Source organism: Oncorhynchus gorbuscha, linkage group LG23 (assembly GCF_021184085.1).
Source record: "Oncorhynchus gorbuscha isolate QuinsamMale2020 ecotype Even-year linkage group LG23, OgorEven_v1.0, whole genome shotgun sequence".
Taxonomy (NCBI): domain Eukaryota; kingdom Metazoa; phylum Chordata; class Actinopteri; order Salmoniformes; family Salmonidae; genus Oncorhynchus; species Oncorhynchus gorbuscha.
This window is the reverse complement of record NC_060195.1, coordinates 8,513,037-8,540,276: the sequence shown is the minus strand read 5'-3', so window position 1 is coordinate 8,540,276 and position 27,240 is coordinate 8,513,037. Positions and strand designations below refer to the sequence as shown.

Here is a 27,240-nt window from a genome sequence, read left to right as displayed (position 1 = left end):
AATGACTATTGTATAACACTTCAAATGAAAGCTGAAGTCGAATCAAACATGAATATGAAAAAAAACAACATGGGTCTTGAAATATTTAAATATTGTCTTGAAATTTGTTTTGAAATAGACACATTTTTACAGTATTATCATAAATTCGATATTATACCATTTAATTGAAGGATAGCACCGTGCATACGTTGTCTATCTTTTTCCTATATGAAAATACCCTGTTAAACCCCTCTGATTCAATAAGTTATAGATCAATTACCAACTAAATGCAACAAGACAAAAGTTGCAGATCCAAATTATAGTAAGTCATACATGTACATTTACAAATTTGTACTGTACACACACACACACACACACACACACACACACACACACACACACACACACACACACACACACACACACACACACACACACACACACACACACACACACACACACACACACACACACACACACACACACACACACAGAAATACAGAAACACACGCACACACCAAACCCAACACAGAGGGTGTGTCCCAAATCGCACCCTATTTCCTATATAGTTCACTACTTTTGACCAGAGTCTTATGGGCCCTGCACAAATGTAATACACTTCTCTTTTTTTCTTTTACCGTTATTTTCTAGGGAATAGGGTGCCATTTTGAAAACACAGCCACACAAATATATACAAACAGTGTCTTCACTCAGAGTTAGCCTAGGTCTCTTCGTCATCGCTGTGACGTTGTGCCTGTTTCTCCTCCGTCAGGCGGCTCTCATCAATGTTCTCCAGTGAGTCGGCTCTCTGTAGCACAAGGTCAGACACGTTAATACACGGTAAGGTGTTCTGCTCGGGATAAATCCAGGGCTTCAGGTTAGGGTTGTGCTTCCTCTTCCACTCTGGATACTTCTGACAGGCCTTGTAGATCTTCTTCATGGCCTAGGGGGAAGGAGCACAAATATTCAGATTATAAATGAATGTGTTAATTAAGAGCCTCTCAGATAAGCCTTTTTTTTATTTAACCTTAACTGACTTGCCTAGTTAAATAAAGAACAAATTCTTATTTACAATGACAGCCTACCGGGGAACAGTGGGTTAACTGCCTTGTTCAGGGGCAGGAAGACAGATGTTTACCTTGTCAACACAGGGATTTGATCTAGAAACCTTTTGCTTACTGGCCAAACACTCTAACCACTAGGCTACCTGCTGGTTACTGGCCCAACACTCTAACCACTAGGATACCTGCTGGTTACTAGTCCAACACTCTAACCACTAGGCTACCTGCTGGTTACTAGTCCAACACTCTAACCACTAGGCTACCTGCTGGTTACTGGCCCAACGCTCTAACCACTAGGCTACCTGCTGGTTACTGGCCCAACGCTCTAACCACTAGGCTACCTGCTGGTTACTGGCCCAACGCTCTAACCACTAGGCTACCTGCTGGTTACTGGCCCAACACTCTAACCACTAGGCTACCTGCTGGTTACTAGCCCAACGCTTTAACCACTAGGCTACCTGCTGGTTACTGGCCCAACGCTCTAACCACTAGGCTACCTGCTGGTTACTGGCCCAACACTCTAACCACTAGGCTACCTGCTGGTTACTAGTCCAACCTCTAACCACTAGGCTACCTGCTGGTTACTGGCCCAACGCTCTAACCACTAGGCTACCTGCTGGTTACTGGCCCAACACTCTAACCACTAGGCTACCTGCTGGTTACTGGCCCAACACTCTAACCACTAGGCTACCTGCTGGTTACTGGCCCAACACTCTAACCACTAGGCTACCTGCTGGTTACTAGTCCAACCTCTAACCACTAGGCTACCTGCTGGTTACTGGCCCAACACTCTAACCACTAGGCTACCTGCTGGTTACTGGCCCAACACTCTAACCACTAGGCTACCTGCTGGTTACTAGCCCAACGCTTTAACCACTAGGCTACCTGCTGGTTACTGGCCCAACGCTCTAACCACTAGGCTACCTGCTGGTTACTGGCCCAACACTCTAACCACTAGGCTACCTGCTGGTTACTGGCCCAACACTCTAACCACTAGGCTACCTGCTGGTTACTGGCCCAACACTTAACCACTAGACTACCTGCTGGTTACTGGTCCAACACTCTAACCACTAGGCTACCTGCTGGTTACTGGCCCAACACTCTAACCACTAGGCTACCTGCTGGTTACTGGTCCAACACTCTAACCACTAGGCTACCTGCTGGTTACTGGCCCAACGCTCTAACCACTAGGCTACCTGCTGGTTACTGGCCCAACGCTCTAACCACTAGGCTACCTGCTGGTTACTGGCCCAACACTCTAACCACTAGGCTACCTGCTGGTTACTGGCCCAACGCTCTAACCACTAGGCTACCTGCTGGTTACCTGCCGTCTTGCAGCCAAGTTCTGAAGGGTTTTATAAGTAGGCAATAAACAAAATAATCATTAGTTTATAAATAGCTTATAAGTGTGTAATAAACACTTATAACACCATGGTGTTATCTTTCATGGTATTCTTGATAGTGATTTTGGAATCAAAACAAGTCAAAATATCTTTGGGAAGTGCACTAACTTCCTGAAACCACTAGATGGAGACAGAAGTATCAAATAATATAGGCCACCCTTGTGCTTTGTTAGGCACACTTCTCTCTTCTTCTCGGGTTTCAAGATAGCACATTACCAAGACAGATTGATAATCATAATAATAATATTAAAATGATAATATTACCTTTGGTGCTACGAACTGAGAAGTTCTATTCACCACCCACTTGGGAAGGGAACCTGCAGTCCAAACCCAAAACATGAAACAGGCTTCTGTCCAGACAGTGGCAAGTCAAATTCAAGGACTTTCAAGTACTTTTTCAAGCACTAATACATATTTTCAAGGACTATCAATTTGTAAATTGTTCTTATGATTCAATTGTTTCTAGTTGCCACCCGATTGCAGTTTATCGCAAAAACCTCATGAAAATAAATACATACAACAACAAAAAAATGCCACCTAGTATTCATCACTACCTTACAAGTTCTACTCAATAATACGTTGTTTATTTATTATTTATTATTATTAATACGTTGTTGTACTTATTATTTACTACATACGTGGTAAGTCGGTGCTGATGATGTTGTAATTTGAGTAGTGATGAGCAGAGTTTTGGGACATGTCTACTGGTGAACCAACATTTCCTATACACACTACTACACAATTCCAGCTGAATGACTGTGTTTTTATTGGGCAATGAGGGAATCTACTAATTAATAGCTACGAAAAAAGCGTCTTAACTTCCGACTGGCAACTTTGTGTGTTGCCGGCGTGAGAAGGGCAGATGGGCTGTGTGAGGAAAACAGCACATAAACGGCCACCAGCACGGTTGCCGCTAGATAAAGCGGAATATCGCGGGCGACCTGTCAACGAGGCGATTGGCAAAACAGCTCTGGAGGCTGTTGCAGAGAACAAGTAGAACTGTAGAACTGTCTCGGAGCAGGACGGAGCGTTGTGTCTCCCCCCCATCATGTGGCTCTTCAGGGCCGATTCACCAGTGCTCGCAATGTCAAAGTCTGACGCATGTTTTTGCAACATATACGGCGTGGGTTGGTTGGGTCCAGTGATGTAGTGGTAAAAAATGCTGGGTAAACTATACTGAACAAAAATATAAAACGCAACATGTAAAGTGTTGGTCCCATGTTTTCAAAAAACACGAGCTGGCGCACACCCAGAAAATAATGATTGTGTTGAGGTGCTGACTAACGGCGAATAAACTATAAACTATCAAAATAAAGAAAGTCTCACACTCCATGTATAAACTCCCAGCAATTTAATGGGTATTTACCAATGTTTCGGCATCACTGTGGCTTCCTCAGGGTCATGTTTTCACGAATTGAAATGTAAAAAATCCCTGAAATATTCCATAAACATAAAAGGAATCGTGCTTTTCCCGGGATTTTAGCTATCAATGGGAGGTTTGACGTTCCCTAATCAGCCAGTTCTGTACCTGCTCGGCTGAGTGGCAGTGTGTGTGGAATGAGCAAGCTCTCCTGGCAACCACAGTACCAAACGTGAGGAAATACAACTCTGGTTGTCTACCTGGAAATTATTTCGCAAGACCAATATTTTTTTTTAAATAATATTTTTCATAAACATATTTTGATCATTATCTGTTCTCCTCTCATTTGAATTCAAATACTTTTAAAGTACCAACTTGAGAAAATGTCTTATTACAGGACTTGACTCCAGTACTTGAATTTCAGTGCCTTGTGAGAACCCTGATGAATGTTTAACACCAATACAAACTATTTCTATTAGGCTATGAAAAAAAGGTGTTTTTCTCTCTTTAAGAAAACACACTGCTTGCTTCCTGTTGATCTAGTTCCTGCAGGACCCCTGGTTTACAGTATACAGAACAGAAGTGTTGCTATACAGTAGTTCCTGCAGGACCCCTGGTTTACAACATAGTTCCTGCATGACACCTGGTTTACAGTAAGGACAGTATACAGTAGATATAGTTTATACAATACCTCTGGTTTACAGTAAGGACAGCATTCAGTAGATATAGTTCATGCAGGACCCCTGGTTTACAGTAAGGACAGTATACAGTAGATATAGTTCATGCAGGACCCCTGATTTACAATAAGGACAGTATACAGTAGATATAGTTCATGCAGGACCCCTGGTTTACAGTAAGGACAGTATACAGTAGATATAGTTCATGCAGGACCTCTGGTTTACAGTAAGGACAGTATACAGTAGATATAGTTCATGCAGGACCTCTGGTTTACAGTAAGGACAGTATACAGTAGATATAGTTCATGCAGGACCTCTGGTTTACAGTAAGGACAGTATACAGTAGATATAGTTCATGCAGGACCCCTGGTTTACAATAAGGACAGTATACAGTAGATATAGAGTTTCTTCACACTCAAGGACAGAAATGAGGCTAGACTGTTGTTAAATGACAACGTGGCACACAGAGTAGTTGTCAACAATGTGGTGATCTGCTGCACCCTGCCATTGGGTTTACAAAAGGTGCAAGAGAAGACATACTGTATACTATAGTGAAACGGTCTCTCCACATTTTAATCAGATGCAATGTCAGCATTTAAATGGTTAAACTCTCTGTCAGTAATGGCCTTCTTTAAAACACGGCCGTTAAAAGCACCTTAAATATCCTGGTTAGGAAGGATAATGCCACAGGTCGTATCATCGACCTAAAAGGTTTCAAAAAGTTACTGCTGAAACGTAATCTTGTTGCGTTTGATCTTCGCCTGATTCCTCCCTAAGAGCTGTGTCTGTGTACACAGAGGTGTTTCAACAGGACTCTCTCAGTGTGAAGTGAAGCTAGGGGTCTTTCAGCTAACTGGTGTTACGTACACAAACAGACAGAGCAGTCTTCTCATAGCGCCCCATGACAGCGATGCACTGTATCCAGGACTGGTGTTGACCAGCGTAGAGCTGTACCGTCAACACCAAAAACATGTTATGTTAATCATTTAAAACGTACCGTACTGTATATAACCAGTTCAAAAAGGTTTTACCTTTGGGATCGACCTGCGTCAGGTAATAGAGAGTGGAGGAGTTTTCTCCGTTGGACTGAATCAGGTATCCTGTCAGCAGAGACACTGCTCTCACATAGTCCTTTTTGGGCGGATATTGCTGAAATAAGACCAATCAAATCAAAGTATTATTCATTAATGAATTACCATACAAAAAAATAACCAGTCAGCTGTTCATATTATGTTTAGAGTTGTTTTTGCTTGTTAAACAACCCAAACTTCAACCCAGACTTCACAACAGAAGCATGAAGAGATGTTGACCCCACTTCAACAGTAGACAGGGCCTCTGGCAGGACTTTCTTACTGAGTCTGCCAAACAGCACTAATAGCATCTGTCTATTGTACAACATTCACTAGAAGACATGCATAACGTCAGAGAAGTAAATTCATCTTCGGGTGCTGTAGCACAAAAGTAATCCTACTTGTGTGAAAACGACGACCGGCCGCTCGTCCATTGTGACAGCTGATAAAATAAATACTGTTCTTTTAAATACTTTTGTGAGTGCTGGTTGTCTTTTTCATTGTGTAGTATTTCCGAGCCATCCAAAATAGTGTGTAGATAAAGGTACATACCGGGTGTTTGACAGAATAGTTGATGATCAGGTAGTCGTTGCCCAGAGGAAGCCACGATCTCATGGTAACAAAGTCCCTGTTCTTCAGGGGGCTCGGGCACTTCCCTACAAAACACAATGACAACATGACTTCAGTGGAAGATGTTTCTATGAGTCCAAATGTCCACATACTGTAGTATTCTATTGTCAGTGATTCTCAGTGATGAACTGCCTCACAACCCAGTCTATTCAGTCTATTTCTATGCCTGATTCAATTGTGTGGCTGCTGTACCTTTCTTCTGCAACATGTGGTTACAGTAGGGCCTAGTCATAGAAACACCTTTTACGTTGAGTAACATTCTTTAGTCTGCTACCTCTGTTGAATCATATCGGCACATTTTGGGGTGGCAGGGTAGCCTAGTGGTTAGAGTGTAGAGGTGGCAGGTAGCCTAGTGGTTAGAGTGTAGAGGTGGCAGGGTAGCCTAGTGGTTAGAGTGTAGAGGTGGCAGGTAGCCTAGTGGTTAGAGTGTAGAGGTGGCAGGGTAGCCTAGTGGTTAGAGTGTAGAGGTGGCAGGGTAGCCTAGTGGTTAGAGTGTAGAGGTGGCAGGTAGCCTAGTGGTTAGAGTGTAGAGGTGGCAGGGTAGCCTAGTGGTTAGAGTGTAGAGGTGGCAGGGTAGCCTAGTGGTTAGAGTGTAGAGGGGGCAGGGTAGCCTAGTGGTTAGAGTGTAGAGGCGGCAGGGTAGCCTAGTGGTTAGAGTGTAGAGGAGGCAGGGTAGCCTAGTGGTTAGAGTGTAGAGGTGGCAGGTAGCCTAGTGGTTAGAGTGTAGAGGTGGCAGGGTAGCCTAGTGGTTAGAGTGTAGAGGTGGCAGGGTAGCCTAGTGGTTAGAGTGTAGAGGTGGCAGGGTAGCCTAGTGGTTAGAGTGTAGAGGTGGCAGGGTGGCCTAGTGGTTAGAGTGTAGAGGTGGCAGGGTAGCCTAGTGGTTAGAGTGTAGAGGCGGCAGGGTAGCCTAGTGGTTAGAGTGTAGAGGTGGTAGGGTAGCCTAGTGGTTAGAGTGTAGAGGTGGCAGGGTAGCCTAGTGGTTAGAGTGTAGAGGTGGCAGGGTAGCCTAGTGGTTAGAGTGTAGAGGTGGCAGGGTAGCCTAGTGGTTAGAGTGTAGAGGTGGCAGGGTAGCCTAGTGGTTAGAGTGTAGAGGTGGCAGGGTAGCCTAGTGGTTAGAGTGTGGAGGCGGCAGGGTAGCCTAGTGGTTAGAGTGTAGAGGTGGCAGGGTAGCCTAGTGGTTAGAGTGTGGAGGCGGCAGGGTAGCCTAGTGGTTAGAGTGTAGAGGTGGCAGGGTAGCCTAGTGGTTAGAGTGTAGAGGCGGCAGGGTAGCCTAGTGGTTAGAGTGTAGAGGCGGCAGGGTAGCCTAGTGGTTAGAGTGTAGAGGTGGCAGGGTAGCCTAGTGGTTAGAGTGTAGAGGTGGCAGGGTAGCCTAGTGGTTAGAGTGTAGAGGTGGCAGGGTAGCCTAGTGGTTAGAGCAATGGACTAGAAACCGAAAGGTTGCAAACTGACTCACACTGACTGGCATATTGACTCACATTGACTCACACTGACCGGCACATTGACTCACCTTGACTCACACTGACCGGCACATTGACTCACCTTGACTCACACTGACCGGCACATTGACTCACCTTGACTCACACTGACTGGCATATTGACTCACATTGACTCACACTGACCGGCACATTGACTCACCTTGACTCACACTGACCGGCACATTGACTCACCTTGACTCACACTGACCGGCACATTGAATCACCTTGACTCACACTGACCGGCACATTGACTCACCTTGACTCACACTGACCGGCACATTGACTCACCTTGACTCACACTGACCGGCACATTGACTCACCTTGACTCACACTGACCGGCACATTGACTCACCTTGACTCACACTGACCGGCACATTGACTCACCTTGACTCACACTGACCGGCACATTGACTCACCTTGACTCACACTGACTGGCATATTGACTCACATTGACTCACACTGACCGGCACATTGACTCACCTTGACTCACACTGACCGGCACATTGAATCACCTTGACTCACACTGACCGGCACATTGACTCACCTTGACTCACACTGACCGGCACATTGACTCACCTTGACTCACACTGACCGGCACATTGACTCACCTTGACTCACACTGACTGGCATATTGACTCACATTGACTCACACTGACCGGCACATTGACTCACCTTGACTCACACTGACCGGCACATTGAATCACCTTGACTCACACTGACCAGCACATTGACTCACCTTGACTCACACTGACCGGCACATTGACTCACCTTGACTCACACTGACCGGCACATTGACTCACCTTGACTCACACTGACCGGCACATTGAATCACCTTGACTCACACTGACCGGCACATTGAATCACCTTGACTCACACTGACCGGCACATTGAATCACCTTGACTCACACTGACCTGCACATTGAATCACCTTGACTCACACTGACTGGCAAATCGACACAGGCTGACTGGCACATGGACTCACCTTGACTCACACTGACTGGCAAATTGACTCAGGCTGACTGGCACATGGACTCACCTTGACTCACACTGACTGGCAAATTGACTCAGGCTGACTCACACTGACTGGCAAATTGACTCAGGCTGACTGGCTCATTGACTCACACATTGACTCACACTGACTGGCAAATTGACTCAGGCTGACTGGCTGATTGACTCACACCTTGACTCACACTGACCGGCACTTTGACTCAAACTGACCGGTACATTGACTCACACTGACCGGCACATGGACTCAAACTGACCGGTACATTGACTCACCTTGACTCACACTGACTGGCAAATTGACTCAGGCTGACTGGCTCATTGACTCACACATTGACTCACACTGACCGGCACATTGACTCACTCTGCCTCATGAATATTGATTCAATAGCAGGAGGCTTATCATCAGTAAACAATGTGACACTAACTCACAGGAGTAATATCCTACATCTGTCAGGAGTAATATCCTACATCTGTCAGGAGTAATATCCTACATCTGTCAGGAGTAATATCCTACATCTGTCAGGAGTAATATCCTACATCTGTCAGGAGTAATATCCTACATCTGTCAGGAGTAATATCCCACATCTGTCACTAACTCACAGGAGTAATATCCTTTATCTGACAGTAACTCACAGGAGTAATATCCTATATCTGTCACTAACTCACAGGAGTAATATCCTATATCTGTCACTAACTCACAGGAGTAATATCCTATATCTGTCACTAACTCACAGGAGTAATATCCTATATCTGTCACTAACTCACAGGAGTAATATCCTATATCTGTCACTAACTCACAGGAGTAATATCCTATATCTGTCACTAACTCACAGGAGTAATATCCTATATCTGTCACTAACTCACAGGAGTAATATCCTTTATCTGACAGTAACTCACAGGAGTAATATCCTATATCTGTCACTAACTCACAGGAGTAATATCCTATATCTGTCACTAACTCACAGGAGTAATATCCTATATCTGTCACTAACTCACAGGAGTAATATCCTTTATCTGACACTAACTCACAGGAGTAATATCCTATGTCTGATACTAACTCACAGGAGTAATACCCTACATCTGTCACTAACTCACAGGAGTAATATCCTTTATCTGACACTAACTCACAGGAGTAATACCCTACATCTGTCACTAACTCACAGGAGTAATATCCTTTATCTGACACTAACTCACAGGAGTAATATCCTATATCTGTCACTAACTCACTGCAGTAATATCCTATTTCTGACACTAACTCACAGGAGTAATATCCTACGTCTGACACTAACTCACAGGAGTAATATCCTACGTCTGACACTAACTCACAGGAGTAATATCCTACGTCTGACACTAACTCACAGGAGTAATACCCTACATCTGACACTAACTCACAGGAGTAATATCCTACGTCTGACACTAACTCACAGGAGTAATATCCTACGTCTGACACTAACTCACAGGAGTAATACCCTACATCTGACACTAACTCACAGGAGTAATATCCTACGTCTGACACTAACTCACAGGAGTAATATCCTATATCTGTCACTAACTCACTGCAGTAATATCCTACGTCTGACACTAACTCACAGGAGTAATATCCTACGTCTGACACTAACTCACAGGAGTAATACCCTACGTCTGACACTAACTCACAGGAGTAATATCCTATATCTGTCACTAACTCACTGCAGTAATATCCTACGTCTGACACTAACTGACAGGAGTAATATCCTACGTCTGACACTAACTCACAGGAGTAATATCCTACGTCTGACACTAACTCACAGGAGTAATATCCTACGTCTGACACTAACTCACAGGAGTAATATCCTACGTCTGACACTAACTCACAGGAGTAATATCCTATATCTGTCACTAACTCACTGCAGTAATATCCTACGTCTGACACTAACTCACAGGAGTAATATCCTACGTCTGACACTAACTCACAGGAGTAATATCCTACGTCTGACACTAACTCACAGGAGTAATATCCTACGTCTGACACTAACTCACAGGAGTAATATCCTATATCTGACACTAACTCACAGGAGTAATATCCTACGTCTGACACTAACTCACAGGAGTAATATCCTACGTCTGACACTAACTCACAGGAGTAATATCCTACGTCTGACACTAACTCACTGCAGTAATATCCTATGTCTGACACTAACTCACTGCAGTAATATCCTATATCTGACACTAACTCACTGCAGTAATATCCTACGTCTGACACTAACTCACTGCAGTAATATCCTACGTCTGACACTAACTCACTGCAGTAATATCCTATGTCTGACACTAACTCACTGCAGTAATATCCTATGTCTGACACTAACTCACTGCAGTAATATCCTACGTCTGACACTAACTCACTGCAGTAATATCCTACGTCTGACACTAACTCACTGCAGTAATATCCTATATCTGACACTAACTCACAGGAGTAATATCCTACGTCTGACACTAACTCACAGGAGTAATATCCTACGTCTGACACTAACTCACTGCAGTAATATCCTATGTCTGACACTAACTCACAGGAGTAATATCCTACGTCTGACACTAACTCACAGCAGTAATATCCTACGTCTGACACTAACTCACAGGAGTAATACCCTATATCTGTCACTAACTCACTGCAGTAATATCCTATTTCTGACACTAACTCACAGGAGTAATATCCTACGTCTGACACTAACTCACAGGAGTAATATCCTACGTCTGACACTAACTCACAGGAGTAATATCCTACGTCTGCGTTGACAGTGAGCCTGCCGATATCGTGGGTGTCGATCATGTTGCTGTCCCATTTCTTCCGGTAGCTGGTGTCATGAAGGACGTCGTAAAGTGTCTCGGCAGTCACGTCCTTACACACTATCCTCATCTGAAACAGTAAGTAAGAGACAACAATTAGTTGACGAATACAATTACGTAATAACCTAAACCGATAAACCCCGTTACCACGGTAACAACGTAGAAATGACTAGGTAACCGACTTTGTTGCCACTACAGTTATTACTGTGTAGTGTGGCTTAGCTATGAATAATATGGGTGGAACGGGGACTGACTCTGTCATGTTTGTCATTTATTGTCATGTCTTGTCCCTGTGCTCCCCATGCTATTCGTTTCCCTCTGCTGGTCTTGTTTGGTTCTATCCCTCTCTCTCCCCCTCCCTCTCTCACTCTCTCGCTCTCTCTTCTCTCTGTCGTTCCGTTCCTGCTCCCAGCTGTTCCTATTCCCCTAATCATCATTTAGTCTTCCCACACCTGTTCCCGATCCTTTCCCCTGATTAGAGTCCCTATTTATTCCTTTGTGATCCGTTCCTGTTCCGTCGGTTCCTTGTATTGTATTCACCATGCCGTGATTGCGTTTCGCCCTGTCCTGTCGTGTTTTTGCCGTGATTGTGTATCACCCTGTCCTGTCGTGTTTTGTGCCTTCATCAGATGCTGCGTGTGAGCAGGTGTCTCAGTCGACTACGGCCTGCGCCTACCCGAAGCGACCTGCAGTCTGTGGCCGCTTCTCCAGTTGTTTCCCCTCTACAAGTCTAGAGGAATTCTGTTATTCCGTTTTGGACTTTAATAAACTCTGTTTCTGTTAAGTCGCTTTTGGGTCCTCTTTTACCTGCATGACAGAAGGAACCGACCAAGGAATGGACCCAGCGACTTCAGACGCTCGTTACACTGCCGTCGAGATCCAAGGAGCCATGCTCGGCAGACACGAGCAGGAATTGTCTGCTGCTCGCCATGCCGTGGAGAACCTGGCCGCTCAGGTTTCCGACCTCTCTGGACAGTTCCAGAGTCTACGTCTCGTGCCACCTGTTACTCCCTGGCCTGCCGAGCCTCCAGAACCCAGGGTTAATAACCCACCTTGCTACTCCGGGCAGCCCACTGAGTGCCGCTCCTTTCTCACGCAGTGTGAGATTGTGTTCTCTCTCCAACCCCACACATACTCTAGAGAGAGAGCTCGGGTTGCTTACGTCATTTCACTCCTTACTGGCCGGGCTCGAGAATGGGGCACAGCTATCTGGGAGGCAAGGGCTGATTGCTCTAACAGATTCCAGAACTTTAAAGAGGAGATGATTCGGGTTTTTGACCGTTCAGTTTTTGGTGGGGAGGCTTCTAGGGCCCTGGCTTCCTTATGCCAAGGTGAACGGTCCATAACGGATTATTCCATTGAGTTTCGCACTCTTGCTGCCTCTAGTGAGTGGAACGAGCCGGCGCTGCTCGCTCGTTTTCTGGAGGGACTCCACGCAGTGGTTAAGGATGAGATTCTCTCCCGGGAGGTTCCTTCAGATGTGGACTCTTTGATTGCTCTCGCCATCCGCATAGAACGACGGGTAGATCTTCGTCACCGGGCTCGTGGAAGAGAGCTCGCATCAACGGTGTTTCCCTGCTCCGCATCGCAACCATCTCCCTCCTCTGGCTTTGAGACTGAGCCCATGCAGCTGGGAGGGATTCGCATCTCGAATAAGGAGAGGGAACGGAGGATCACCAACCGCCTGTGCCTCTATTGCGGAGTTGCTGGACATTTTGTTAATTCATGTCCAGTAAGAGGCCAGAGCCCATCAGTAAGCGGAGGGCTACTGGTGAGCGCTACTACTCAGGTCCCTTCATCTAGATCTTGTACTACTATGTCGGTCCATCTACGCTGGACCGGTTCGGGTGCTACATGCAGTGCTTTGATTGACTCTGGGGCTGAGGGTTGTTTCATGGACGAAGCATGGGCTCGGAAACATAACATTCCTTTCAGACCGTTAGACAGGCCTACGCCCATGTTTGCCTTAGATGGTAGTCATCTTCCCAGTATCAAATTTGAGACACTACCTTTAACTCTCACAGTATCTGGTAACCACAGTGAGACTATTTCTTTTTTGATTTTCCGTTCACCGTTTACACCTGTTGTTTTGGGTCACCCCTGGCTTGTATGTCATAATCCTTCTATTAATTGGTCTAGTAATTCTATCCTATCCTGGAACGTTTCTTGTCATGTGAAGTGTTTAATGTCTGCCATCCCTCCCATTTCTTCTGTCCCTACTTCTCAGGAGGAACCTGGCGATTTGACAGGAGTGCCGGAGGAATATCATGATCTGCGCACGGTCTTCAGTCGGTCCCGAGCCAACTCCCTTCCTCCTCACCGGTCGTATGATTGTAGTATTGATCTCCTTCCGGGGACCACTCCTCCTCGAGGTAGACTATACTCTCTGTCGGCTCCCGAACGTAAGGCTCTCGAGGATTATTTGTCTGTGTCTCTTGACGCCGGTACCATAGTGCCTTCTTCTTCTCCGGCCGGGGCGGGGTTCTTTTTGTTAAAAAGAAGGACGGTACTCTGCGCCCCTGCGTGGATTATCGAGGGCTGAATGACATAACGGTTAAGAATCGTTATCCGCTTCCCCTTATGTCATCAGCCTTCGAGATTCTGCAGGGAGCCAGGTGCTTTACTAAGTTGGACCTTCGTAACGCTTACCATCTCGTGCGCATCAGAGAGGGGGACGAGTGGAAAACGGCGTTTAACACTCCGTTAGGGCATTTTGAGTACCGGGTTCTGCCGTTCGGTCTCGCCAATGCGCCAGCTGTTTTTCAGGCATTAGTTAATGATGTTCTGAGAGACATGCTGAACATTTTTGTTTTTGTCTATCTTGACGATATCCTGATTTTTTCTCCGTCACTCGAGATTCATGTTCAGCACGTTCGACGTGTTCTACAGCGCCTTTTAGAGAATTGTCTCTACGTAAAGGCTGAGAAGTGCTCTTTTCATGTCTCCTCCGTTACTTTTCTCGGTTCCGTTATTTCCGCTGAAGGCATTCAGATGGATTCCGCTAAGGTCCAAGCTGTCAGTGATTGGCCCGTTCCAAGGTCACGTGTCGAGTTGCAGCGCTTTTTAGGTTTCGCTAATTTCTATCGGCGTTTCATTCGTAATTTCGGTCAAGTTGCTGCCCCTCTCACAGCTCTTACTTCTGTCAAGACGTGTTTTAAGTGGTCCGGTTCCGCCCAGGGAGCTTTTGATCTTCTAAAAGAACGTTTTACGTCCGCTCCTATCCTCGTTACTCCTGACGTCACTAGACAATTCATTGTCGAGGTTGACGCTTCAGAGGTAGGCGTGGGAGCCATCCTATCCCAGCGCTTCCAGTCTGACGATAAGGTTCATCCTTGCGCTTATTTTTCTCATCGCCTATCGCCATCTGAGCGCAACTATGATGTGGGTAACCGTGAACTGCTCGCCATCCGCTTAGCCCTAGGCGAATGGCGACAGTGGTTGGAGGGGGCGACCGTTCCTTTTGTCGTTTGGACAGACCATAAGAACCTTGAGTACATCCGTTCTGCCAAACGACTTAATGCCCGTCAAGCTCGTTGGGCGTTGTTTTTCGCTCGTTTCGAGTTTGTGATTTCTTACCGTCCGGGTAGCAAGAACACCAAGCCTGATGCCTTATCCCGTCTGTTTAGTTCTTCTGTGGCTTCTACTGATCCCGAGGGGATTCTTCCTTATGGGCGTGTTGTCGGGTTAACAGTCTGGGGAATTGAAAGACAGGTTAAGCAAGCACTCACGCACACTGCGTCGCCGCGCGCTTGTCCTAGTAACCTCCTTTTCGTTCCTGTTTCCACTCGTCTGGCTGTTCTTCAGTGGGCTCACTCTGCCAAGTTAGCTGGTCATCCCGGTGTTCGAGGCACTCTTGCGTCTATTCGCCAGCGCTTTTGGTGGCCGACTCAGGAGCGTGACACGCGCCGTTTCGTGGCTGCTTGTTCGGACTGCGCGCAGACTAAGTCGGGTAACTCTCCTCCTGCCGGTCGTCTCAGACCGCTCCCATTCCTTCTCGACCATGGTCTCACATTGCCTTAGACTTCATTACCGGTCTGCCTTTGTCTGCGGGGAAGACTGTGATTCTGACGGTTGTCGATAGGTTCTCTAAGGCGGCACATTTCATTCCCCTCGCTAAACTTCCTTCCGCTAAGGAGACGGCACAAATCATTATTGAGAATGTATTCAGAATTCATGGCCTCCCGTTAGACGCCGTTTCAGACAGAGGCCCGCAATTCACGTCACAGTTTTGGAGGGAGTTCTGTCGTTTGATTGGTGCGTCCGTCAGTCTCTCTTCCGGGTTTCATCCCCAGTCTAACGGTCAAGCAGAGAGGGCCAATCAGACGATTGGTCGCATACTACGCAGCCTTTCTTTCAGAAACCCTGCGTCTTGGGCAGAACAGCTCCCCTGGGCAGAATACGCTCACAATTCGCTTCCTTCGTCTGCTACCGGGTTATCTCCGTTTCAGAGTAGTCTGGGTTACCAGCCTCCTCTGTTCTCATCCCAGCTTGCCGAGTCCAGCGTTCCCTCCGCTCAAGCGTTTGTCCAACGTTGTGAGCGCACCTGGAGGAGGGTGAGGTCTGCACTTTGCCGTTACAGGGCACAGACGGTGAGAGCCGCCAATAAACGCAGGATTAAGAGTCCAAGGTATTGTTGCGGCCAGAGAGTGTGGCTTTCCACTCGCAACCTTCCTCTTACGACAGCTTCTCGTAAGTTGACTCCGCGGTTCATTGGTCCGTTCCGTGTCTCCCAGGTCGTCAATCCTGTCGCTGTGCGACTGCTTCTTCCGCGACATCTTCGTCGCGTCCATCCTGTCTTCCATGTCTCCTGTGTTAAGCCCTTTCTTCGCACCCCCGTTCGTCTTCCCCCCCCCCCTCCCGTCCTTGTCGAGAGCGCACCTATTTACAAGGTACATAAGATTATGGACATGCGTTCTCGGGGACGGGGTCACCAATACCTAGTGGATTGGGAGGGTTACGGTCCTGAGGAGAGGAGTTGGGTTCCGTCTCGGGACGTGCTGGACCGTTCGCTCATCGATGATTTCCTCCGTTGCCGCCAGGATTCCTCCTCGAGTGCGCCAGGAGGCGCTCGGTGAGTGGGGGGTACTGTCATGTTTGTCATTTATTGTCATGTCTTGTCCCTGTGCTCCCCATGCTATTCGTTTCCCTCTGCTGGTCTTGTTTGGTTCTATCCCTCTCTCTCCCCCTCCCTCTCTCACTCTCTCGCTCTCTCTTCTCTCTGTCGTTCCGTTCCTGCTCCCAGCTGTTCCTATTCCCTAATCATCATTTAGTCTTCCCACACCTGTTCCCGATCCTTTCCCCTGATTAGAGTCCCTATTTATTCCTTTGTGATCCGTTCCTGTTCCGTCGGTTCCTTGTATTGTATTCACCATGCCGTGATTGCGTTTCGCCCTGTCCTGTCGTGTTTTTGCCGTGATTGTGTATCACCCTGTCCTGTCGTGTTTTGTGCCTTCATCAGATGCTGCGTGTGAGCAGGTGTCTCAGTCGACTACGGCCTGCGCCTACCCGAAGCGACCTGCAGTCTGTGGCCGCTTCTCCAGTTGTTTCCCCTCTACAAGTCTAGAGGAATTCTGTTATTCCGTTTTGGACTTTAATAAACTCTGTTTCTGTTAAGTCGCTTTTGGGTCCTCTTTTACCTGCATGACAGACTCCTCTTCTCTGAAACTGCGTTCTCTGAAGCAGTTACAGTCTCTCTTCCAGAAGGATTTGATGTTGTTATGTGGAATGTTGCCCATAGATCAGTCCGTGTTTTTATATAAACAATTACACTGTTTATAAAAGCAGGTGAGAAGACAGTACACCACCATAACAAGAACAACATTTGAAGTTGAGGAAGCTCAATATATTATATTGCTGTAATATCCGTGTGACCACATGGAACCAACGGAATATACCAGAACCTACCTAAATTAATTCATTTACAATATGAGATATATTAGTTGAATTAATAATAAACTATATGAAGTGTTTCCTTGGAGATATTACGTAAGATTACAACCATCTTAATGCGCCCTGTTTCCAATATAGTGTACATCATGTTAAACTCCATCCAGTGTAGTGTACATCATGTTAAACTCCATCCAGTGTAGTGTACATCATGTTAAACTCCATCCAGTGTAGTGTACATCATGTTAAACTCCATCCAGTGTAGTGTACATCATGTTAAACTCCATCCAGTGTAGTGTACATCATGTTAAACTCCATCCAGTGTAGTGTACATCATGTTAAACTCCATCCAGTGTAGTGTACATCATGTTAAACTCCATCCAGTGTAGTGTACATCATGTTAAACTCCATCCAGTGTAGTGTACATCATGTTAAACTCCATCCAGTGTAGTGTACATCATGTTAAACTCCATCCAGTGTAGTGTACATCATGTTAAACTCCATCCAGTGTAGTGTACATCATGTTAAACTCCATCCAGTGTAGTGTACATCATATTAAACTCCATCCAGTGTAGTGTACATCATGTTAAACTCCATCCAGTGTAGTGTACATCATGTTAAACTCCATCATCCAGTGTAGTGTACATCATGTTAAACTCCATCCATAGTGTACATCATATTAAACTCCATCCAGTGTAGTGTACATCATGTTAAACTCCATCCAGTGTAGTGTACATCATGTTAAACTCCATCCAGTGTAGTGTACATCATGTTAAACTCCATCAGTGTAGTGTTAAACTCCATCCAGTGTAGTGTACATCATGTTAAACTCCATCCAGTGTAGTGTACATCATGTTAAACTCCATCCAGTGTAGTGTACATCATGTTAAACTCCATCCAGTGTAGTGTACATCATGTTAAACTCCATCCAGTGTAGTGTACATCATGTTAAACTCCATCCAGTGTAGTGTACATCATGTTAAACTCCATCCAGTGTAGTGTACATCATATTAAACTCCATCCAGTGTTAAACTCCATCCAGTGTGTACATCATATTAAACTCCATCCAGTGTAACATCATGTTAAACCATCCAGTGTAGTGTACATCATGTTAAACTCCATCCAGTGTAGTGTACATCATGTTAAACTCCATCCAGTGTAGTGTACATCATATTAAACTCCATCCAGTGTAGTGTACATCATGTTAAACTCCATCCAGTGTAGTGTACATCATATTAAACTCCATCCAGTGTAGTGTACATCATGTTAAACTCCATCCAGTGTAGTGTACATCATATTAAACTCCATCCAGTTAGTGTACATCATGTTAAACTCCATCCAGTGTAGTGTACATCATGTTAAACTCCATCCAGTGTAGTGTACATCATGTTAAACTCCATCCAGTGTAGTGTACATCATGTTAAACTCCATCAGTGTTAAACTCCATCCAGTGTAGTGTACATCATGTTAAACTCCATCATGTTAATCATGTTAAACTCCATCCAGTGTAGTGTACATCATGTTAAACTCCATCCAGTGTAGTGTACATCATGTTAAACTCCATCCAGTGTAGTGTACATCATGTTAAACTCCATCCAGTGTAGTGTACATCATGTTAAACTCCATCCAGTGTAGTGTACATCATATTAAACTCCATCCAGTGTAGTGTACATCATATTAAACTCCATCCAGTGTAGTGTACATCATATTAAACTCCATCCAGTGTAGTGTACATCATATTAAACTCCATCCAGTGTAGTGTACATCATATTAAACTCCATCCAGTGTAGTGTACATCATATTAAACTCCATCCAGTGTAGTGTACATCATGTTAAACTCCATCCAGTGTAGTGTACATCATGTTAAACTCCATCCAGTGTAGTGTACATCATGTTAAACTCCATCCAGTGTAGTGTACATCATGTTAAACTCCATCCATCATCATATTAAACTCCATCCAGTGTAGTGTACATCATATTAAACTCCATCCAGTGTAGTGTACATCATGTTAAACTCCATCCAGTGTAGTGTACATCATGTTAAACTCCATCCAGTGTAGTGTACATCATGTTAAACTCCATCCAGTGTAGTGTACATCATGTTAAACTCCATCCAGTGTAGTGTACATCATATTAAACTCCATCCAGTGTAGTGTACATCAGGTTAAACTGTTTACAGTGTAGTGTACATCATGTTAAACTCCATCCAGTGTAGTGTACATCATGTTAAACTCCATCCAGTGTAGTGTACATCATATTAAACTCCATCCAGTGTAGTGTACATCAGGTTAAACTGTTTACAGTAGACCTAGGTACAAGCCAATCACAGTCTATTATATTACAATGTAAACAAGCACATAAATTGATTTTCCCCATTTCTCTGACAGATGACTGATGAATATACCATTCTGCCTGCATCACAGCAGCAGATTGGGAGAGGATCATGGGATAGCTGGGGGCCACAGCAGCAGATTGGGAGAGGATCATGGGATAGCTGGGGGCCACAGCAGCAGATTGGGAGAGGATCATGGGATAGCTGGGGGCCACAGCAGCAGAGTGGGAGAGGATCATGGGATAGCTGGGGGCCACAGCAGCAGAGTGGGAGAGGATCATGGGATAGCTGGGGGCCACAGCAGCAGAGTAGGAGAGGATAATGGGATAGCTTGGGACCTTCAAGCCTTTCCTTGTGTTTGGGTTTGGGAGAGGAAGGAAGGACTAGGAGAGGTGTCGGTGGTCAGAAGTTGAGTGTTTGTATTTAACCATGAGGCTACAACAGGAGTTTCCCATAACACTTCATATGGAAACTCTCTTCCTCAAGCATTATGGGGCGGCAGGGTAGCCTAGTGGTTAGAGTGTAGAGGTGGCAGGGTAGCCTAGTGGTTAGAGCGTAGAGGTGGCAGGGTAGCCTAGTGGTTAGAGCGTAGAGGTGGCAGGGTAGCCTAGTGGTTAGAGTGTAGAGGTGGCAGGGTAGCCTAGTGGTTAGAGCGTAGGGGCGGCAGGGTAGCCTAGTGGTTAGAGCGTAGGGGCGGCAGGGTAGCCTAGTGGTTAGAGCGTAGAGGTGGCAGGGTAGCCTAGTGGTTAGAGCGTAGAGGCGGCAGGGTAGCCTAGTGGTTAGAGCGTAGAGGTGGCAGGGTAGCCTAGTGGTTAGAGTGTAGAGGTGGCAGGGTAGCCTAGTGGTTAGAGCGTAGGGGCGGCAGGGTAGCCTAGTGGTTAGAGCGTAGGGGCGGCAGGGTAGCCTAGTGGTTAGAGTGTAGAGGTGGCAGGGTAGCCTAGTGGTTAGAGTGTAGAGGAGGCAGGGTAGCCTAGTGGTTAGAGTGTAGAGGTGGCAGGGTAGCCTAGTGGTTAGAGTGTAGAGGTGGCAGGGTAGCCTAGTGGTTAGAGCGTGGAGGCGGCAGGGTAGCCTAGTGGTTAGAGCGTAGGGGCGGCAGGGTAGCCTAGTGGTTAGAGCGTAGGGGCGGCAGGGTAGCCTAGTGGTTAGAGCGTAGGGGCGGCAGGGTAGCCTAGTGGTTAGAGCGTTGGGACTAGTAGCCAAAAAAAGTTGCAAGTTCAAATCCCCGAGCTGACAAGGTACAAAACTGTCGTTCTGCCCCTGAACAGGCAGTTAACCCACTGTTCCTAGGCCGTCATTGAAAATAAGAATTTGTTCTTACCTGACTTGCCAAGTTAAATAAAGGTTAAATAAAATAATGCATTATAATGCACAACTTAGTTTACTCTCCTGGTGCTCTCCATAGCTGTAGTAAATATGTTTATTTAGACTCTTCTGTGATCAATGAGCTTTATTGTAATCAGTTATCGTCAGTGGGGGGAAATTGGTAATTTGACTTCTGTAACAGCAACATGGCAGATCGAATACTGGACTCTTTGTGACTAAAGATTTAGGAAACGACAGGATTCAAGATGAATGTGGAAACTACCTGACAAAGAGATGATGCATTCAATTCAATTTGACCCATTGTCATAAGGGTGTAAAGTACAGGATAGGAATAGTGTAAAGAAGGGTTAGGTGGGTCTATTCCGGAATAAGCATTCCACTTCCTTCCATTAGGTCTAGCCCGGAATAAGCATTCCACTTCCTTCCATTAGGTCTATTCCGGAATAAGCATTCCACTTCCTTCCATTAGGTCTAGCCCGGAATAAGCATTCAACTTCCTTCCATTAGGTCTAGCCCGGAATAAGCATTCAACTTCCTTCCATTAGGTCTAGCCCGGAATAAGCATTCAACTTCCTTCCATTAGGTCTAGCCCGGAATAAGCATTCAACTTCCTTCCATTAGGTCTAGCCCGGAATAAGCATTCAACTTCCTTCCATTAGGTCTAGCCCGGAATAAGCATTCCACTTCCTTCCATTAGGTCTATTCCGGAATAAGCATTCCACTTCCTTCCATTAGGTCTAGCCCGGAATAAGCATTCAACTTCCTTCCATTAGGTCTAGCCCGGAATAAGCATTCCACTTCCTTCCATTAGGTCTATTCCGGAATAAGCATTCCACTTCCTTCCGTTCTAAATCTGACTAACTTTAGTTGATCAGTGTGCAGGGACGACGGTGCTGTATATAGCATGCCAGGTGCAACACCATCAGATATTGTGCGTCGGGTCAACGTACCAAACGGCTCCATGTAACTCAATCAGTAGATAGCTGACGGTGAGTTAATAATTCACCATCACACCTCCCCCTCTGTCCAACCCCCGTCCGGGCCTGGCTTCTAACAGAAGGCTTAGTCACTCCTCATTTCCACTGCCTGGGTTGGCTCCTTTAGGTTAGGTTATGTCCCTCTGAATGGAACGTCGTCAATACCTCGACGCGTACGTTCTATTATTCATGAACCAAGCATCACTGCCCCGGAAAGATTCATGCATTATAAAGAGAGGTCTATCTCGCCATCATCTCCTGTTATGTTGACGTTTGTGCTGGGTGTCGAAAATGATTTTCTCATTTATCCTTCTAAACAATCCATCATTCCTACCCTGTTTCTTCATTTTTCCCCTCTTTATTTACCCCATCTGGGTTCCCAACGGGGTCAGCGGGAGGTTCTTCAGTAAGGGCTGTTACCCTCTTGGCCTGGCAGCAGGGGGGAATCAGGTTTCCTCATTACTAGCTGCTAGCCATTACCACAGTTTTCCACTGTTAATTTTTCAAGGATGTCTCCTGGGTGGACGTTACCTCAGAGCCCCAGACTGCCTTTCCTTTCTGACAGAGAGAAACCAGAGGTCTACAGAGGCATTGTCAGACCATCTACTATCTTGACTAGAACGCAAACATGTGATCATATTACTCCAGTGCTATCCTCTCTCTACACTGGCTTCCTGTTAAAGCTAGGGCTGATTTCAAGGTTTTACTGCTAACCTTACAACACATTCAAATTGACTTGCTCCTACTTATCTCTCGGATTTGGTCCTGTCGTACATACCTACACATACGCTACAACCACAAGACGCAGGTCTCCTTATTGTCCCTAGAATTTCTAAGTAAACAGTAGGAGGCAGGGCTTTCTGCTATAGAACTTGGAATGGTCTTTATTGAAGACTCATCTCTTCAGTAGGTCCTATGATCGAGTGTAGTCTAGCCCAGGGGTGCGAAGGTGAATGGCAAGGCGCTGTCTCTGCCTGGCCGGTTCCCTTCTCTCCACTGGGATTCTCTGCCTCTGACCCTATTACGGGGGCTGAGTCACTGGCTTACTGGTGCTCTTCCATGCCGTCCCTAGGAGGGATGAGTCACTGGCTTACTGGTGCTCTTCCATGCCCTCTTCCATGCCGTCCCAAGGCATGATATACCTCTGGGGGTGTGTGGGGGATATACTCAGCCTTGTCTCAGGGTAGTAAGTTAGTGGTCTGTTGATATCCCTCTAGGGGTGTGTGGGGGCTATACTCAGCCATGTCTCAGGGTAGTAAGTTAGTGGTCTGTTGATATCCCTCTAGTGGTGTGTGGGGGCTATACTCAGCCTAGTCTCAGGTTCTGTTGATATCCCTCTAGAGGTGTGGGGGCTGTGCTTTGACAAAGTGGGTGAGGTTATATCCTGCCTGGTTAGCCCTATCCGGGGGTATCGTCGGACAGGGCCACAGTGTCCCCCGACCCTCACTGTCTCAGCCTCCAGTATCTATGCTGCAATAGTCTATGTGCTGATGGGCTAGGGTCAGTCTGTTATATCTGGTATAATTCTCCTGTCTTATCTGGTGTCCTGTGTGAATTTAACTATGCTCTCTCTAATTCTCTCTCTCCCTCCACTCCTGGAGGACCTAAGCCCAGGACAATGCCGCAGGACTACCTGGCCTGATGACTCCTGGCTGTACCCGGTCCACCTGGTCTGGGTGGAACCCTGACCTGTTCACCGGATGTGCTATCTTGTCCCGGACTTTCTCTCTCTCACACACACACACACACACACACACACACACACACACACACACACACACACACACACACACACACACACACACACACACACACACACACACACACACACACACACACACACACACACACACACACACACACACACACACACACACACACACACACACCTGCTGTCTTGACCTCTGAATGCTCGGCTATGAAAAGCCAACTGACATTTACTACTGACATACTGACCTGTTGCACCCTCAACAACCTGTCCTTAATGACCAGGTCTCTTATAATCTCCACCCGGCACAGAGCCTGGTTCCTCTCTAGGTTTCTTCCTAGGTTCTGTCCTTTCTAGGGAGTTTTTCCTAGCCACTGTGCTTATACACCTGCATTACTTGCTGTTTGGGCTTTTAGGCTGGGTTTCTGTACAGCACTTTGTGACATCTGCTGATGTAAAAAGGGCTTTATAAATACATTTAGTCTTACCTAGGACTACAGTATAGCTGGCTTCTACAGAGGCATGGACAGATCAGAGTCTTCACAGACACGTGGGCAGTAGTGTTGTCTAGAGTGTTGAGGGTTCTGTTTCTGAATGACTTGTTTAGACCCTACTTTGTTACAGTATGCATCTACATAGGCTATATTGCTATACTGCTATACTACTATACTGCTATACTGCTATACTACTACCCTGCTATACTGCTGTACTGCTATACTACTACCCTGCTATACTGCTATACTGCTATACTGCTATATTGCTATACTGCTATACTACTATACTGCTATACTGCTATACTACTACCCTGCTATACTGCTGTACTGCTATACTACTACCCTGCTATACTACTATACTGCTATACTGCTATACTACTACCTTGCTATACTGCTATACTGCTATACTACTACCCTGCTATACTGCTGTACTACTATACTACTACCCTGCTATACTGCTGTACTACTATACTACTACCCTGCTATACTGCTATACTGCTATACTACTATATTGCTATACTACTACCCTGCTATACGACTATACTGCTATACTACTGCCCTGCTATACGACTATACTGCTATACTACTACCCTGCTATACTACTATACTACTACACAGCTATACTGCTATACTACTATACTGCTACCCTGCTATACTACTATACTGCTATACTACTACCCTGCTATACTACTATACTGCTATACTGCTATACTACTACCCTGCTATACGACTATACTGCTATACTACTATACTGCTATACTGCTATACTACTACCCTGCTATATGACTATACTGCTATATTGCTATACTGCTATACTACTACCCTGCTATACTACTACCCTGCTATACGACTATACTGCTATACTACTACCCTGCTATACTACTACCCTGCTAGACTACTACCCTGCTATACGACTATACTGCTATACTACTATACTGCTATACTACTACCCTGCTATACTACTACCCTGCTATACTACTACCCTGCTATACTACTATACTGCTATACTACTACCCTGCTATACTACTATACTGCTATACTAATACCCTGCTATACTACTATACTGCTATACTACTATACTGCTATACTACTACCCTGCTATACTACTACCCTGCTATACTACTATACTGCTATACTACTACCCTGCTATACTACTATACCGCTATACTACTGCCCCGCTATACTACTATACTGCTATACTACTATACTGCTATACTACTATACTGCTATACTACTACACTGCTATACTACTACCCTGCTAGACTACTACCCTGCTATACTACTACCCTGCTATATGACTATACTGCTATACTACTATACTGCTATACTACTACCCTGCTATACTACTACCCCGCTATACTACTACCCTGCTATACTACTACCCTGCTATACTACTATACTGCTATACTACTATACTGCTATACTACTACCCTGCTATACTACTACCCTGCTATACTACTACCCTGCTATACTACTATACTGCTGTACTACTATACTGCTATACTACTATACTGCTATACTACCACCCTGCTAGTCTACTTCCCAGCTATACTACTATACTACTACCATGCTATACTACTATACTGCTATACTACTATACTGCTATACTGCTATACTACTATACTGCTATACTACTACCCTGCTATACTACATTTACATTTACATTTAAGTCATTTAGCAGACGCTCTTATCCAGAGCGACTTACAAATTGGTGCATTCACCTCCAGTGGAACAGCCACTTTACAATAGTGCATCTAAATCTTTTAAGGGGGGGGGTGAGAAGGATTACTTTATCCTATCCTAGGTATACTACTATACTGCTATACTACTACCCTGCTAGTCTACTACCCTGCTATACTACTATACTGCTATACTACTATACTGCTATACTACTACCCTGCTATACTACTATACTGCTATACTACTATGCTGCTATACTACCACCCTGCTATACTACTGCCCTGCTATACTACTACCCTGCTATACTGCTATACTACTATACTGCTATACTAGTACCCTGCTATACTACTATACTGCTATACTGCTATACTGCTATACTACTACCCTGCTATACTGCTATACTACTATACTGCTATACTGCTATACTACTATACTGCTATACTACTACCCTGCTAGTCTACTACCCAGCTATACTACTATACTGCTATACTACTATACTGCTATACTACTACCCTGCTATACTACTGCCATGCTATACTACTACCCTGCTATACTGCTATACTGCTATACTACTATACTGCTATACCACTACCCTGCTATACTGCTATAGTACTATACCACTATACTACTATACTGATATACTACTACCCTGCTATACTGCTATACTACTACCCTGCTATACTACTATACTGCTATACTACTACCCTGCTAGTCTACTACCCTGCTATAGTACTATACTGCTATACTGCTATACTACTATACTACTGCCCTGCTAGTCTACTACCCTGCTATACTACTATACTGCTATACTGCTATACTACTATACTACTATACTACTACCCTGCTATACGACTATACTGCTATACTACTACCCTGCTATACTACTACACTACTATACTACTACCCTGCTATACTACTATACTACTATACTACTATACTACTACCCTGTTATACTACTATACTGCTATACTACTACACTGCTATACTACTACCCTGCTATACTACTATACTGCTATACTACTATACTGCTATACTACTACCCTGCTATACTGCTATACTGCCATACAACTATACTGCTATACTACTATACTACTATACTACTATGCTGCTATACTACTACCCTGCTATACTACTATACTGCTATACTACTATACTACTATACTACCCGGCTATACTACTATACTGCTATACTACTACCCTGCTATACTACTATACTGCTATACTACTATACTGCTATACTACTACCCTGCTATACTACTGCCCTGCTATACTACTACCCTGCTATACTACTATACTGCTATACTACTACCCTGCTATACTACTACCCTGCTATACTACTACCCTGCTATACTACTAT

General features: G+C 45.3%; 1 protein-coding gene across 1 annotated transcript in view; it reads right to left on the bottom strand.

The window, feature by feature from the left end:
* Positions 1-448: 448 nt before the first annotated feature.
* LOC124010461 (START domain-containing protein 10-like) overlaps positions 449-27,240 on the bottom strand; it is a 31,571-nt gene continuing 4,779 nt past the window's right edge. The window contains exons 2-6 of the mRNA XM_046322905.1: positions 11,406-11,553; positions 6,103-6,206; positions 5,512-5,629; positions 2,708-2,760; positions 449-922 (exon numbers count right to left, since the gene is read on the bottom strand). Of these exons, the coding sequence (XP_046178861.1) occupies positions 701-922; positions 2,708-2,760; positions 5,512-5,629; positions 6,103-6,206; positions 11,406-11,553 (645 nt within the window). The 3' untranslated portion in view covers positions 449-700. The remainder of the gene's footprint in view (positions 923-2,707; positions 2,761-5,511; positions 5,630-6,102; positions 6,207-11,405; positions 11,554-27,240) is intronic.